The following is a 16710-nucleotide window of genomic DNA, read 5'->3' as shown; positions in this document are numbered from 1 at the left end:
AACTTCACACCTTTCTGCCAGGCAGGTTGGAACTGCCTCTCTCTCTCTGATAAGCAACTGGTAATCTGCTTTCATGTTTTTGTGCAATAAACACTCATATATATATATATATATATATATATATATATATATATATATATATATATATATATATATATATATATATATATATATATATATATATATATATATATATATATATATATATATATATATATATATATATATATATATATATATATATATATATACACACACACATTCTCATTTGTCCCTCCACAAGGGCCAGCAGGAAACTTCTCCTCCCCCACCCCCCCCCAATAATTTTTTGTGATTGGCCTGGGAGAGGTGTGGTCTCTTTTGCTTTTGGTCTGATCAGCTATAACCTTTCTTCAGTAGAACAGAACTCCAAGCTGGCATCCAAGGGCAGATGGCAGAACCTCTGCCATCCTCAGCTTGTAACGGTGTACAAAATCTTAATCTGGAGTATCATGGAATATGGTTTCCTTTTGTGGACTGGTGCTGCTGCATCCCATCTTGCCACCTCCCACCGCCCCCCTACCCCTGTTTGTTCTGACTTGAGGCTTTCAGTGCCATTGGAATCTCACCTCAGGAAGCTGAGTCTCAGTGCCTGTTTTTTGTTTTTTTCTCTTACCTCACCTTCAAGGCGGGTTATGGCTTGCTGTTGTTTTTTAGCGCTCTATTCTCGTCTTGCCCATTCTACCCTTTTACCGATCAATCGAGACCAACCCCTCCAAGTCAAATACCACCTGCAAAAACCCCTTTCATTGTTTTCCTCTCCACATTTAAAAGCAACAGCCACCTTCCTCCTTAGATAACTATCTTTTCTCAACGTTGTGAGGCATGAGCAACCCACCCCTGGATTTCAAGTCCACTGCTCACTGTAGCCTCTTCATCTCTCCTACTCTTCTACTGAGCTTTACCATACCCAGTGAGACCCTGTTCTCTCCTTTCTACAATTTCCTCTTCGTACTCTTGTGTATCTGCTGTTGGCCCACTGTGCTGTTTATGCATTGCCCCTTGTTCTTTGTCATGAGCCTCGATCGCTGTTTGAAATAATTGAGCTTTACATTATCTTCAGTTGACCACTTGTACCTATTTCGTTCTCCCAACCTTTACCATCTTTTACCCCCCCCCCCCTTTTCCACCATGTACTCCTTGCAGAGAATCTTCGGTTCAGCAACATGCACAGAGCAATGACCCTGTGGCAGTCATGGGCATAATACGTCGGGAGAAAGACAACTTCCATCCACCTGCGAACTAAGGCAAATTGGAACACCACACTCTATTTGGGCTATTGATCAGCCTTTGACAATCCTACCTGTTCTGCATGATTTGAGAAAGTATCCAGAAAGGCATTACAAGGCATATTTAGTTACTTGGATTAATTATTAGTTATTCCCACATTGCATAATTACAGATGCCATCGTTTCACTTGTGTCAGAGTCGCGACCTGTTCAGGATTGTAACCCTTGCTAAGAAACTGCTTCGGCAGTACTGACGCTCAATATAAAGCATAGTGCACGAAGCTGATAGTTTTGCTAAAATGTGGGCTTTTAATTTTCTGAATTATGTTGTACTTTATGGAATATAAAAATTTAAGATTTTCATTGCACATAGTGCTCTTATTTCTTATTCTTTGGTCTACATTTGTGCAATCTATCAATATTTTTCTTTTAAATTTCGACTTACCAAGTGTCATATTAAATATTTTTCAAGGCTGAGCTCTTACACTACACTTGTCCAATGTTGTAGATGTGTGAGACATGCTGTCGGCTCTGTCGTCTGTTTGATAATTTGTTCATAACGACAATGTCACTCATTTGAATCATACTGTTAAAAAACTATAATCTCCAGTACAGTACTAACATTATGTATTCTGGAGTCATACGCTGTAGTTGTAGATGTCAAACAAGTACAGGGCCAAGCATAATGTCATAGTTGTACATGTACAGTATTGGGAATAATTATGGAAATCCACACAGGATAGACACAAAATGAGTAATTGCAACATATATCTATCTTTTATATATATATATATATATATATATATATATATATATATATATATATATATATATATATATATATATATATAACTCCACCCACTGTTGACAGTTTGGTGACGGTGACAGCTGGTTACAGCTCCTGTTATATATTTATATATATATATATTTATATATATATATATATATATATATATATATATATATATATATATATATATATATATATATATATATATATTTTCCATATATATATATTTATTTTCCATATATATATATATATTTTCCATATATATATGGAAAAAAGGACATACCTTCTGGATGATCTATATATGGTAACAAGCTTTCGGCCAAATATTCCTTCTTCTTGGTCTTCCTCAACGATTGTAAACATGTGCATGTGTATATGTATATATTGTTACGGCCATGGGTACCAAGTGTATTATGAGGGGGTTAATCCCCGTTTCTCCTCGGAAGAAACGGACCTGGGGCCACCGCTCACAATTAACTTCGTGGCATGGTGGGCTCGTTTAGAACCACAAACGCCATTCAGTTAACCACGAGTTCCAGTGTCCACCGTTTAATTTTGCCGTTTAACTAGAGGTCACGTGGCTTCCTGAACGGGGAGCGTGCCCTCGGCAAAGCAGCAATTTTTTGTTGATTAGATGTTAAGTACGGCAGCCGAGCATTTACTGCTGGTGCACGCCGACTATGACAGGTTAATTCGTTTGGGAATTATAATCTTCCAGTCTATTTATGTTCGGACAATTCTGGATCAATGGAAGGAAAGGACAAGTGAAGCACGGACGGGTTGAAACGTCAAGGAATTTATTAATGAGGAAAAAATAAATAAACTGAAGAAATTTTTATTTCTTTGTGGTGAAAATAGGTGAATTCAAATCAATCAAAATAATCTCAAGCAAATAAATAATTAAATAGGCATTGATAGAAAAACTGACAAAGAACAGATACTTATCACTATGCCTTTATTTAAATATTATACATGAGACAAGGGTACCCAGCAGATCATCCAGGGGGGAAAGAAATCCTGTCTCGGCTTACCAACGTAGAAGTCATCATGCATCAAATAAAATGTCCCTAAATGTGTGAGCATGCCTTTGTCCATTGCCAGCGTCCTGCCTCGCCATACACCCACTCGCAAACAGGCTCGAACACCAATCGACATCACGTTGTCACCCCCAGGAACCAGGGACGCCAATAATCAGGTACGCCAAGAGCAGGTTCCGAGCAGAACCAGCAGGAACGGTCCAACCATCACCCACCGTTAGGAGCAGCTCACAAACTGTCACCAGTGATCAGGACAGTGAGGCTGTCACCAACTCATCAGCTCACAACTGTCACCACTGGTCAGAGCTGTAAGGCTGTGAGGAGCTGTAACCAGCTGTCACCATCACAAAACTGTCAACAGTGGGTGGAATTGTAAGGAGCTGCAACCAGCTTTCACCAACTGTCACAAAAATTGTCAAGAAAACGGTCCTCCCATCCTTTTTTAGGCTGCCAGTCTGGGCGGAGCCTCAAGCAGACTTCAGCCAAATCCACCTTGGCTATTGGCGCATCGCTGCATGTGACAAACCATCAACCTCGTGATCATTCCTTCCTCGTTCAGCCCGACACGAACAAGAGCCAGCCAGCATCCAGAGAGCTACCAAAGGGAGCGTCAAACGTTGATGGAAAAATGTGGACGTCAACGTCGGTTAAAGAGATGGGTGTCGAATGTCAACGAAAGATAGGTGGGTGAGGTAAATGATCTACAGCCGTGTTTGATCATCAGAATAACTGCTCAGGAAAAGCCCGTGGTGTGCTTAATCAAATGTCCTGTAAGTCCAATGTGTAAGTAAATCGTCCACCTCCAAGCTAATGTGTCCTGTTGGAGAGGGGGTAGACGAGCCTCTGTTGGGCTAACAGCTATCTCGCGTGCATGAATGGGCCATAAAGCGAAAAAGGCCATCCCATAAGAAAGGGAATCTATTCTATACCCTTCTGCAACGCATCAAAGTTAGAATCCCACCAGACATGGGGATGGGTCTATCCTGGACATGCATTTTGGGAAATAACTGTCTGAGAACTTAAATGTTCGGATGCATTTGTCAGATCCGATTCTGAAATCCATAACAATATATACAGGGTGTCCCAAAAAATATACAACTTTTCATCTGCAAAGAGGATGGTCATAACATGTATTTTTAAAAAAAGATATATGGCTGGATAGAAAGCTGAAAGGTTGAAGTTTATTGTACCCATGTCAAAATTGCCACCAAAATTTAAATTTTGGTTTAGAATCGTCGTTTTCTTTTAGACCACATGTTCGACGTAGGCTTCACGTTGTCCGATCACTGCCTGCAAACGCGTTGTCATGTTCTCCATCACTTTGGGAAACGTTTCCTGAGGAATGTTCTGGATTTCTCGGTGGATGTTTTCCTTCAGCTGATCAAGAGTCTGAGGCCTAGGGTTTTCATAGATCCTGTCCTTGAGATATGCCCACAAGAAGAAGTCTGGAGGAGTAAGGTCAGGGGAATACGGTTGCCACTCAACGTCTTCCTAGAGGGAGATAAAGCAGCCCTCAAAATGTTGGTTGAGAAAACGCCTTGTTTGGAAAGGCATGCATGTCTTGGCGAAGGATTCTCTGAACGGTGCTCTTATGAATGTTTGTCTCGGCAGAAAGTCGTCGAATCAATTTTTTTGGACTCTGAACGACCACCTGTCTCACCATTTCCACATTTTCTTCACTACGACCTGTCCTCTTCCGACCACTGTGACCCTTGTGAACGTCACAGATGGTTCCCACATTGGTAAACTTTGCGATGGTGCACTTTATTGTCCGAAAGTTTGGTGCATGGCGCAAGTGGATACCGAAATGTCTCGAGTAAAGACGTTGCACCTGCATGACACTTTTCGTCTGGTGCCAAAGTTCAACAATATTCATCCGTTGTTGTACGGTCAGTCTTGGCATTTTTCTGGCGCTTGCTTGGTATCAAAATAAACTTCAGGGTCTCTGCAACAAGAAATGAAGCATTAGTGAGAAAAATACTGCTTTTTTAGGATCAAACGAAGCATTTTAAAAGTTGTATATTTTTTTGGGACACCATATATATATATATATATATATATTTTTTATATGTATATAAATATGTATTATGATTGATGAAGTTCTCCGACTTAGACGAATGCCCTGACGGTACTGTCATGACTGCATTCCCCAGAAGAGCCTCTTGCAGTGTCAATATCAAATGCTGTCACCAAACAGATGAAAAGTGAAGCTGCCCACTCGTTATGCCAGTTTTGGGCTTGTCAGGGCAACACATCGCTGTTCCATCCACTTCATGACTTTGACACGTTATGGCTTTATTTTTGTTAATGATGCACCACTAACTGTGATTGAGGACACCACGTCGAATCCAATTGCAGCTAATGCTGCATGATCTTGAACCAACAAGTCATCAGTCACATGGACACATTGTTTTTCACCCCACTAATCACAACCAGCAGGCATCACCATTATCTTTAGCAACCCGGCGTTCTATGAGGATGATTAATTAAGTTATTTGACCTGGACAAATACTGTGGTGATACCGTCACGACGACATCATGACTGCAGCCCCAGAAGGGCCTCTTGCAGTGCATATATCTCTAATTCCCCATCTGCAAAGTCTGTCATCATCTCCATGGGCTAGATCCTCCAATGGTCAAAGTAAGGTGAAAGCCTGTTGACTGGGGATATTGTGGAGGAGTGCGGTTTGATAGGTTTGTTTGTTTGCATGCTGGTCCTTGAGCCAAACTCATCGATGATGTTCCAAACAGATGCAAAGCTTGGAATGTACAACTCACTGAAGCACCAAGATTCAGACACAATGTGGTCAATGACATTGTCATCTGGAATCTCTCTTTGAAAGCCAATGTCGATCACCTCAGTTATCAGATGTGCCAGGAAAGGTACATCCATGAGGTAGTGGCCCACGTTTGATTGCTCGAATCATCATGCATGGTTGATGAGGAAGATGCTGTTGAGGACTTGCTATAGGTTGGGGGTGGGAGAGAGGGGGGTTGAGGACTTTGGGTTGGGGGTGGGAGGGAGGGGGGTTGAGGACTTGAAGTCACATTTTACATTGTGCAGAATTTCTGCTGGTACCTGTTACTTGAATTATATGATTGTAATTTTTTGGGGCCTGGCAGTGGAAGAGAAAAGGGAAATAGCATTACTCGGGTACTCAGGAGGTAACTACACCAATATTTATTTATACGAGTTAAGGTTGACTGGAAATGGATGCAAATGGGATCACCACTAGCTGCAAGGCACCGAGGCAGACGTTTATATTGTATTTTGATCTGAGCCCTCGAGAATAGACGAGACAATATGCCTTTTGCAGTTCCGTGATCGGGGGTAATAAGGTGGCTTCTGTTGTAGTGACCTTATGCCGCAACAACGTCGGTAAATTCGTCTCAAACCAATATTAAAATGTTGGGACTGTGATGGAATAAACTTTAAATATCAAATGAACCATCCACTGAAGTATTTAACTTGTTTGAAGTTTAAAATTATTCAATTTCCATGCATTCCAGAAGAAGACTCAACATGTATTATATTGTCGTATCTCGGGGGTTTGCCCCGACCTGGACGGATGGCCGAACAGTTCTCCCTTGGAGGCTTACAGCCGAGATTCTCGGAGATTATGGCACGCACGGAAAGGACGGAGCAGATGGAAGCACAGCACAAGGTGGTTTATCTCGAACCCACGACGAATAGACAGACACAAGCAACTTAAACAAGTGAAATCCTTCAATACAGTGCGTGTGGTGAAGCAAATGACTACACTAATGCTAAAACATGCAATTTATGCTTTTTCAGTTGAAAAACAATGAAAAAGCGTACTTAATATTTGAAATGTAAAAATCTTGTTATTATTGTAAGTAAATTTCAACTACTAATGCATGACAAAACACTTGTTTATGGCTAATATTAAAGAGAATGATGACATAAGGAGAACTTAGCTTTCAGCGTTCGGTGCAAAATGCGATGGTGGGCGGAAATGACGTCTTTTGTTCGTTCGTACATGAGAGGGGAGCGTTTCTTGGTTTTTTCCATCGATCAATAAATTAAATGGTTTTCACATATACTGTATAACACATTAGTTTCACAAATTTCCATTGAAAACAGGCAGTATTGTGTGAATCTAATGTGTAGTTCATGCGGAAACCGGCAAATTATTATTATTATTATTATCTCTTCGGATGTTTCCGTCAGTTGTGGGTATTTCCATCAATTGTTTCCGTCAGTTGTCGGCCCATGAATACTCGGGTATTTCCGTCAATTGTCACCATTTCCGTCTCGGTTATGCACTGCCATCTACTGGACGGCTGTCATTGGCTGTCACTTGAGGTGCGTGGGTGGTGGGGGGGGGGACACCGGAGACATGGTAGACACCGGGGACATTTCAAACTCGATGCAATTGTATACCAGCGCACGCGCTGTGATAAATACGGGATTTAATGAAAATAAATAAAATATTTACAATGGTAATAATTCAAAACGGGATGATAATGAGACGGAACGTGAGGTAAAACTAAATCTAATTTTGAGGCGCCTCCACGCAGACTTTGATAGAGACAAGGGGGCAGATAAAACAAAGAAAAATCCCTCCTTTATTCTGGCACTTAGCGTCGGGTCCAGAAGTGATCTTTTATGAGCTTTGGGGTCGAACCGCGTCTTCCTGCACGAGAAAATGCACCCAAAACAGTGTGCAGCCGCTCTCTGGGTGGGCAAACGTACGGGAGGCAATTCGGACGGCGATACTCAACATCAGGGCTCAGGAACTGCCATGCAACTTCTTTCGTCAATCGCCCTTGCCGCCGCCGCCACTCTGCAAGATGGCGTCGTCTTTCCCCGATGACACAACACGAGGCTATGAGGCTGGTCTCACACGTTCCAGCCAACAGTCAATGGTCAGTGTTTCGCTCCACCACACGAGCCAATTCACCTCAGCACGAACACTATAATCTTGCAGTCTTCTTCACCACGTCAAGGGAAAGCCAGCCGTAATGCCCTTCTCTTTCAACTGCTGATCCTGCCTCTCTCTCACTTCTGTCTCGCACACTCCCTTCTGTTCCGACGACCAACCTCACTCCCTGCCTTCTTGTCGTCCAACACGAGACTCTCATCGCCTTCCTCACTCTCATCCTACTGACTCTCTCTGACGTCACGCCCATTAATCATCCACACCAGGGGCGTGGTTCACCAGTCTATGGAGGCGGGGCTTTCTGCCTGCTTGGAAGTGCAGCTCGGTTGTTGTTTTAAAGACGTGATCTCTTTTTATCGCTGGTCTTGAAATTCAAAAACATAGGAAAAGGTCACAGGGGGCAATCACATACTGGGAGAAATTATTATTAAACACTTCCTCATTAACACAGCACCACACACCGTGTGGTGACACGTAACACTTAAGCTCACAGCTTCCCTACTTAGATTACATCGAGATGTCTACTTCACATCCATGGACCAAGCAACTCAATACACTCCTCTCTTTCCCATGAAATTCCTCTGTCTACCACACAAACATAACAATATTAACAACATGAATTTGGACTCATCCATCCACATGCATGCATACACAAATTTATTTTCTTCGTGATTGATAGGCTGGAATTAAGAGCCCTCTGAAGATTTTTTTTGAGGAAGAAGAATCATGGAATAATGTTTGGAGCACCCGCTCTGAATCTAGGATGTCGGTGGTTTGAGCCCTCATCGAGTCAGAACAAAGACTTAAAAATAACATGCTGCTTCCTTGCTTGATGCTCAGCATTTAAAATGCATCGAGTACTGACAAACGACCATAGGTTGGCTACACCAGCATAGCTTATGGTGGCCTTAAAGATCTTTGTTTAAGTTCCTTGTATTAAAAGGAACTCATTATATAAACTATGCTTGGTGTTGGCTTAAGGGTGAGGGTGGTGGGCTTGGGATCCCAGGATCCTAAGTTCAAATCCCATTTTTGTGTTGAATTAATAACAGGTGGGGTTGACTCTGCCTGTCATCCTTCCGAGGTCGGCAAAATGAGTGCCAGCTTGCTGGTATCCTGTGTCGGGGTGGTGACCTGTCCATGATTGTGCCCAATAGCCAAGGAGACTGCTTAGGCAGCAACAATGCTCTGCACAGTGTATGGTCTTTGACACAAAGACAAACTCAAAAACACCAAAAGGAGTGGTAATGGCTGTCTTGTGTACATCAGTCGGCTCAACTGGAATCTAATGATATGCTCTCTCCAAGTCAACTTGGAGAAAACTTGCTTTCCCCGGAGTCGAGACGTAAAATCTTGCAGGTGTGGTTATGGGGTAGCAGTTTGGAACTGTGTTCCTGTTTAGTGTGTGGCAGTCACCACAGGGTCTCCATTTGACAGGCATCTTCTTCTGGGCCATATGTAAATGCAAAGACCAGTTGCTCCTTGAAGGTCGAATGATACCCAGCTCAAACATATGGTCAAACTCTACTTTAGCAATTGCATAACGATCAGGAGCTAGTCGACGCGGTCGAGCCACGCATGTCAATGTGGTGATCGAGTGGTGGAGTATTTGACTGCCACTTCACTGTAGGTTAGCCAAGTTATTTCTGGGTACAATTGAAGGATGGCATCGTAACTGGTGGCCATGTGGTCAGACTGTACAAAAATTGGACTGACAGAAGGCACGTGTGCAGTGATACCTTTGACACAAAGACTTGCGATAGAGTCGAGGAGCTTTTGGCTTTTGACATCCACCAACAATCCAAAATGCTTCAAGAAATCGGCTCCAATGAATGGGATGCGTAAGTCAGCAATGATAAATATCCATCGGTAAACACGCTTCAAGCCAAGATTGAGAGTTATTGGTTGTTCACCATATGTGGAAATGGTGGATTTGTTGACAGCTTGGAGAGTAAATGCAGATGGTTTATGTTTGTCCATAACTGTTGGGGGGTAAAACGCTGACCTCAGCTCCAGTGTCAACTAAAAATCAAGTGGCGGTGTTCCTGTGACTGATGAAAAACAAGCGACTTGATTGTTGGTCACCAGATTGACTCATCATGGCTCATCGTTGTGTGTGGCATTTCTCGACTGTGACACGGGGTGGGCTGTGAAACTGCAAGGCTGAACACACTTGTGTGCATTCTTCCCAAATTTCCAACGATACCAACACGTGCCCCCCTGCATGTTGCTGTGTACCAGGACTATGGCATTGTTGTGCATCAGTCTCTTGCATGCAGGCACACATGTCAAGGAGGAGCGTGGCCATAAATGGACCAATAGCAATGGGTCCATCTACCCCTCTGGGTCCTTCTACAACTAAACTCCTCCCCAAGATGACGTGTAAGTGCCTGCATTTGGGCAGTTAACTGGTCCATTTGGGTTTTAAGTCGTTGTATGTCAGATGTACCATGATGCCTTGAGTTGAAAACTGTGCACCAACTTGAGCGAACCAGATGGTGAGGTCATTTTCCGAAAAAGGAGGTAGCAATTCAAAGTAACAGCTGCGACAGGAAGTGCAACGAAAGGACTTTAAGTTGACATGATGGAATATGTAAGGAATCACTCACGTTGGATCATGTCAAATCGTAATCATGTCGGGATCACCAACTCAACTGTAGTGATAATTCCTTTCAGTGCGCTGGGTGATGATGATGGTGTTGAAACCAGGTGATGATGATGTTTAAACCAGAACAAAATAAATCTCACATTTAAAACACATCAACACACCATTTTAAAGCCTTTATCCCTGAGCAGGGGTCAGCTTTTTGCAGGCTCCAATCATGGTACCCTTTCTTGTGGTAATGTTTTTACGGCCGGATGCCCTTCCTGACGCCAACCTTTTAGTCGCCTTTGACCCTGCAGGGATAATTACCAGTATACTGGTGCTCATTTCGCTAACCTTCGGAAGGATGACAGGCTGTGTCAACCCCCCCCCCCCTCCTGATGCTAACTCAGCAGCCAGCGGGGCTCGAACTCAGGACCCCAAGGATCCCAAGCCACCGCCTTAACCACTGAGCCGCACCAGGCTCACATTTATAACAATGCCATGTTGTAAATGAAATTGGTTGATGATCAATCCTTCCGTCGTCTCTCCAGCTGTTGGTGAAGAAGGAGGGATTTATTGGTGTCGAGCTGCCGCGGCTTTACGATGGCATCGAATGCAAAATGAGAGGATGTTCGTGAGGTGTCGGCGTGGCTGTTCAGCCAAACAGATGAAATCCACTTCGCTCAATGGTCTTGATGGTGTCGAACAGAAGTCACTGTTGAATATTGACGTGTTGAGTGACTCATGAATAAAAATGAGAAAGTCTTGCAAGCAAAAGCATGGCTACGAGCTACTCACGTGTTCTTGCGCTTTTGGAAGACCCCGGGAAGTTACGTTCAACACATGAAGGAACCCTGGAGTTTTGATAGATCTTATATTTTGTTTAGTTATATTACATATCCCCTTGTATCAGTGGATGGGGAAATGTGTTGTGTTTGTGTGTAGCAGGTTTAACCCCCCTACCCCTCCTCTTTGTAACTCTACTTTTATCTCCCTCCGCATCTCTCTTAATATCTTCCCTTCCCCACACCTCTTTACAGTGCATCCGTACAAAAAACAACATGTTTACCAAAACCAGCATTACACCTCCAAAACTCATGTTACGCCACACCTGCATCATAGCGATTGAGTAGCAATTGGACCCATCAAAGCACTTAAGTTCCACTCGGTCCTGCGCGGTGCTTGCAACGAAGCGCTTTAGTGCTATTCCATCCTATGCGGCGCCTGCACTGAACAGCCAATGATAACCACCTGGCAACATCGGTGCGCCAATCAGGAAGCTGCATGGGTAGCTGCCCAGTACCCAGGCCACGTCTCGGCCAGGGGCTTCATAAGTGCAGGCAGCTTAAAGCTCGGTCGTCACAGGAATCCAGGAATCGGGAGAGAGAGAGAGAGAGAGAGAGAGAGAGAGAGAGAGAGAGAGAGAGAGAGAGAGAGAGAGAGAGAGACACAAAGGAGTCCTCCAAGAACGAGCCAGGTGAACATGAGCCACGGTGCAGACAGGCTGTGGAGCGAGTTATTGAACCATCCATGGAGCTCTTTCGCTGGACGTGCTGGCAACTGCACACAGATTTACACGATCTTCCTCTTGCTTCCCCCACGTATAATTGTTTACTTCGGAAAGTACAAAGAGTTATCTACTATTTCCCTTCCACTCGCTCAGAGCAAGGGTATCGACACGCATTCACAATTTCCTCGACGTATTACGAAGCATTTACCACATATCTCCACACACGTAGCATTACATTATCACCCTCTCTTCTTGTCCTCCCTCCCCTCCTTTTGGAAGCACATGAGCCCACAGGCTCGCGTCAGGGGAGCGAGGCGTCACAACAAGCTCGGCCTTCTGCATCTATCTATCTATCAACCTTACTTGTGTCTTGCTTCCCGGAATGATTGAGGTGCCTATGTCCGTAGATTCGCGATAAAGATTGTCGAAGGGACTTGCATGCTCGGGTAGCATTCTTTCCTGTGTGACACAGCATTGCTGTAAATATGTGCTTTTGTTTCAGAAGACCTTTAGTTTCCAACCTGCCTGAGTATCTATTTCTCCCTTGGTTAGACAGAGTACATAAATAGTAGATGGGAGTTTTGTCCTGCTGATTCACTACGGTCAGACGAGCCGAGGCCCCATTCAAGGTTCCGCTCGGCCATATTTTATCTAAATAGAAGTGGGGCATCGAGAGCATGGTTCACTATCTGGGGGGTTCAACTTACTGTGGAGGTAATGCTGGAATTGGACACTAGGTCCCTACTGAAGTTAATCATCTCAGACGGTGTCCGTGGTAGCTTTGCAACCTGTCATGCCACCGAGTTATCTGCGGCTCACTGGCTTCAGGGTCAAAGGTTGGGAAGAGTTCCGAGAGAGGCCACTTGTGACCTGGCCAGAAAACCCAAAACAGTGTCATGGACAAGCTCTCTGCATATCTCTCCCCTTCCATATCCTCCACGCCTATTGACTTTCTGAAAGGACTCCACTGATTGGCTAATAATATTCACAAATTTGTTTTCTTACCACAATTATCAAAATGTAAAGGAGGACGGATGGACAGACGGACGGCCATTGTTTAACTCTGCTGTTTGCTTCTCATCAGAGAAGTTCCATTCAACAAAATCCACTTTTTGATCCTCGTGGAGGATCTCTAAGTCTTACTCACGTTGTTGTTCTTCATCTTCTTCTTGTGGACTTTTTTGTTGCACATCCTACAGTTTTCATCGAAACTTCCTGAAACTTGGCATATATATGTAAAAATACCCTGCACAGACCGTAACCATCTCCGATTTTAAAAATTCCTCCAAGAAAAAAAATTATGACGTCAAAATATCTCCGCTAATGGAAATCACCTAAAAATTATCTCCGAAACGAGGCAAGCTTTTTGAATTCTGTTTGCGGGAATCGAACAGGGCATTCACAGAGATGAATTATCGCACATATGATACATCACTATGACGTCATATCAATTTTTATGATGTCATTCCTATTTTTTGACATTTTTTTGTTTCACAACCCAGAGTTTTCCTCGGATCTTCGTGAAATTTGCCAAGTATATGCAGAAAGCCCACGCGCAGGCAGTAACCATCTCCGATTTTGGAAATTCTTCCTAGAAAAAAAGTTCACGTCATAATATCGCCGTTAATGGAAATCGCCAATACCATTATCTCCGAAACTAGGCAAGCTGTTTGAATTTTCTTTGCGGGAATCAAGCCGGGCATGAGCACAGATGATTTATCGCAAACCTGATACATTACAATGACGTCATATTCGGTTTTTATGACGTCATCATTGAGAGGATGAGGATCTGAGCTCATTTGAGCTTGTTTTTTTTGGTCTGATATTAGGTCTTTGAAACCGATCAAATGATCAATTCAATGGGTGGGATACCACGTGACGTTTCAATTGTCACTCATCTGTTAAAATGTGACAGTTTGTGCATCCGTCGATCACTGTTCAGGGTTTATACAACACAAGAAGGTATTTGACTTTTCACAGTCATATTCAGGATACAAGACGAAGAGTGTAAAGTACAACTGTACAAGCCAAAAGGAGTTGCTTTTGTGCAAGCTAATCACGACTTTTCAAGCATTTGCGTCCGAGGAGGACCGTCGATTTATGGGGGTCACAAGATGGCCGCCGCTCGGCTTCATCATCGTTCGACCAATCATCGTCGAGCTTTGCATCTCGGCGATTACGTCACTAAAATGAACCGGAAACACTTTGTTTTGTATTGAATCAGCTTTTCTGCTAAAATGTGTTTTCAATTCAGAATTGAAGAATGTAAATGAAATCGGAACCAAGCGAATTAAAGATGTGTATGTATGAAGAGTTTGCAAAAAGTGGTGTTTCGATTGCTGACGCGGAGTCACGTGACCCATTACCTCACACCTGAAGCGATGAGCATTTTCTCCATTTCTGTAATTAGGGAAATGGTTGAGTCGTTTTGTCTGCTTGATTGATAACGACGAAGAACAGCTGGGCACATAATACAGGGTATCAATGATAAACGAATAAAAAGTAGAGAGGAAAGAAAAAAATAGTTTCGGTTCATTCAGCGTTTCGGCGAAACGAGCTTGGGTTTGACGCACAGCAACGTGAAGGGAATGCTTCCGAATGCAGAGTTTGGCTGGGTGGAGTTGTGGTTTTAAAAAAACCAATCAGGTATCTCGCTTTTTTGTGAGTGTATGCGCTCGACATCCGTTGGCACGAACTAGCCAATGACGTTGCGACAATTCTGTGTCGTAATTTTAGCTTGTGACCAATCGGTTGTGCGCTCGACATCCGTCGGCACGAACTAGCCAATGACGTTGCGACAATTCTGTGTCGTAATTTTAGCTCGTGACCAATCGGTTGTGCGCTCGACATCCGTCGGTACGAACTAGCCAATGACGTTGCGACAATTCTGTGTCGTAATTTTAGCTCGTGACCAATCGGTTGTGCGCGCAACATCCGTTGGTACGAACTAGCCAATGACGTTGCGACAATTCTGTGTCGTAATTTTAGCTCGTGACCAATCGGTTGTCGGAGGAAACGATTTGAACGATCTGCGCCTCAGACGCGTTCCAGTTTGTTGTGATGGAGGGCGATCGAGGCCGTACGACCCGGTTCGGGCATTTGTACAAAAAGCGGGCCGGCGTTCCGTTACACACTCGCAAAGTCCGAGAAGTGGAAGTGCGCCGGAGACAACAGCGGGATGAGGTGGTCACTCGTCGGCGAACTGGCGGGTTCCGCCAGTTGGTCGGTGCGGACGACAAGACTCCTCACCGAGCGGGTTCGTGTCATGGTCAGCAAGCTGGGCCTTGGTTTGCAAGGCCTGAGGCGTTTTCCGAGCTCGTTTACACTTCCAAACCATTTCGTGATTGTACTGTTTGGGGCGAGGTGAACCGTGTAAGGTTGATCCGCGACATCCTCCCTGATGACGGGTCTTCGTGTTTATGATGGTGAAGGGAAGTTTTAAATGTAACAATATGTCCTCACTGTTCGGGGTTTTCAACTCGCGCGCTGCGGCCGTTTAATCTGCGGAGCGCGGCGCGCGCTTCGTTCACGTTCACGTTCACGTTCACGTTCACGTTCACGCCTGAACAGAGCCTGCGGCCTACAATCCCACTGTGACGTATACAATAACATCGATAAACAACACTCGGAAACAACATTATTTATTTATTTTTATGCCTCCACACCAAGGGTGCTGCGCTGATTATGTTTCCTGGTCGTCCGTCCGTCTTTTCGTTTACGCGATAACTCAAGAAGCAAATTGTAGAATTTCATCAAACTTGGTAAAAAGGTAAAGTAAGACAGGCAATGAAGTGATTAGATTTTGGTTCAGATGCGATAAAGGTCAAGGGTCAAAGGTCAAGCTCTGAAATTTTACTGTTTATGCCCTAACAATAAATATTGGACAGAATTTCATCAAACTTGGTACAAACGTAAAGTTAGGGTAATTAACTGATTAGATTTTGGGCCAGATATGATGAAGGTCAAGGTTCAAATATGTCGATGCTCAAGTGTTTGTGTGGGAGAGCGGAGGCATACCCGTCGACTGCGCGCAGTCGAATTGCTCTAGTTTTCTTATTGAAGTAACCGTTTGTGTGTGACGAGGCATGGATTTTCAAAAGCTCCCTTTTGCAGTAAGGGCTAAGTCACATTTGCTCTACGGCGGCCGTACGCCTTCTGAATATACAGAAACGTGCGGTGGCCCTACGCCGTTTGGCTATATTTTACAGGCCGTAGGGGTCGCCGTGGAATTATAACGCGGAGTTATAACTTTTTTTCATTTCTACGTTCGCCGTAGCAATTCGACAAGCCGAAACAAAAGAACTGGTAAAAAAAGAAGAAGAAAGAACCCACTCGTTACCGTCCGTCTGGCCGCACGTTCGCCTTAGGGCCCCCCTGCGGTCCCCCTGCGGGCACCTTGCGTCTGCCTTGAAAATTCTATGGCCGCCGCAGGAACGCCCTAAGGTCACCGTGCGACATCAAATCAAAGACCGTACGGTACCCCCACGTTTTCGGTTTCCACAATTTACAAATACACCGTGCGGCTCCCCGAAAAATAAAAACATATGTGACTGCTACATTGTGTGACCCTGGAAATACTGCGGCCGCCCTATAATTCCTCGTGGCCGTAGATTT

At 43.9% G+C, this 16710-nt stretch overlaps 2 protein-coding genes across 7 annotated transcripts in view; both read left to right on the top strand.

Annotated features, from left to right (window-relative positions):
* Nucleotides 1-1745, top strand: part of HAGH (hydroxyacylglutathione hydrolase) — a 61532-nt gene extending 59787 nt beyond the window's left edge. For all 3 annotated transcript variants that reach the window (XM_085885179.1, XM_085885187.1, XM_085885198.1), the window contains one exon: nt 1186-1745. In XM_085885179.1, coding sequence (XP_085741305.1) covers nt 1186-1285 — 100 coding nt within the window. In that variant the 3' untranslated portion in view covers nt 1286-1745. The remainder of the gene's footprint in view (nt 1-1185) is intronic.
* A 13334-nt stretch (nt 1746-15079) lies between these two features.
* The window catches only part of DLGAP5 (DLG associated protein 5), a 73233-nt gene continuing 71602 nt past the window's right edge, over nt 15080-16710 (top strand). For 2 of the 4 annotated variants that reach the window (XM_085885166.1, XM_085885174.1), the window contains exon 1: nt 15080-15364. In XM_085885166.1, coding sequence (XP_085741292.1) covers nt 15157-15364 — 208 coding nt within the window. In that variant the 5' untranslated portion in view covers nt 15080-15156. The remainder of the gene's footprint in view (nt 15365-16710) is intronic. The other 2 variants (XM_085885157.1, XM_085885150.1) reach the window with 2 other exon arrangements.

The sequence above is a fragment of the Eptatretus burgeri genome, chromosome 1 (genome assembly GCF_056783735.1).
Source record: "Eptatretus burgeri isolate ZD-2024b chromosome 1, Ebu_testis_v1, whole genome shotgun sequence".
Taxonomy (NCBI): Eukaryota; Metazoa; Chordata; class Myxini; order Myxiniformes; family Myxinidae; genus Eptatretus; species Eptatretus burgeri.
This window is presented reverse-complemented; position numbering and strand designations above follow the sequence as displayed.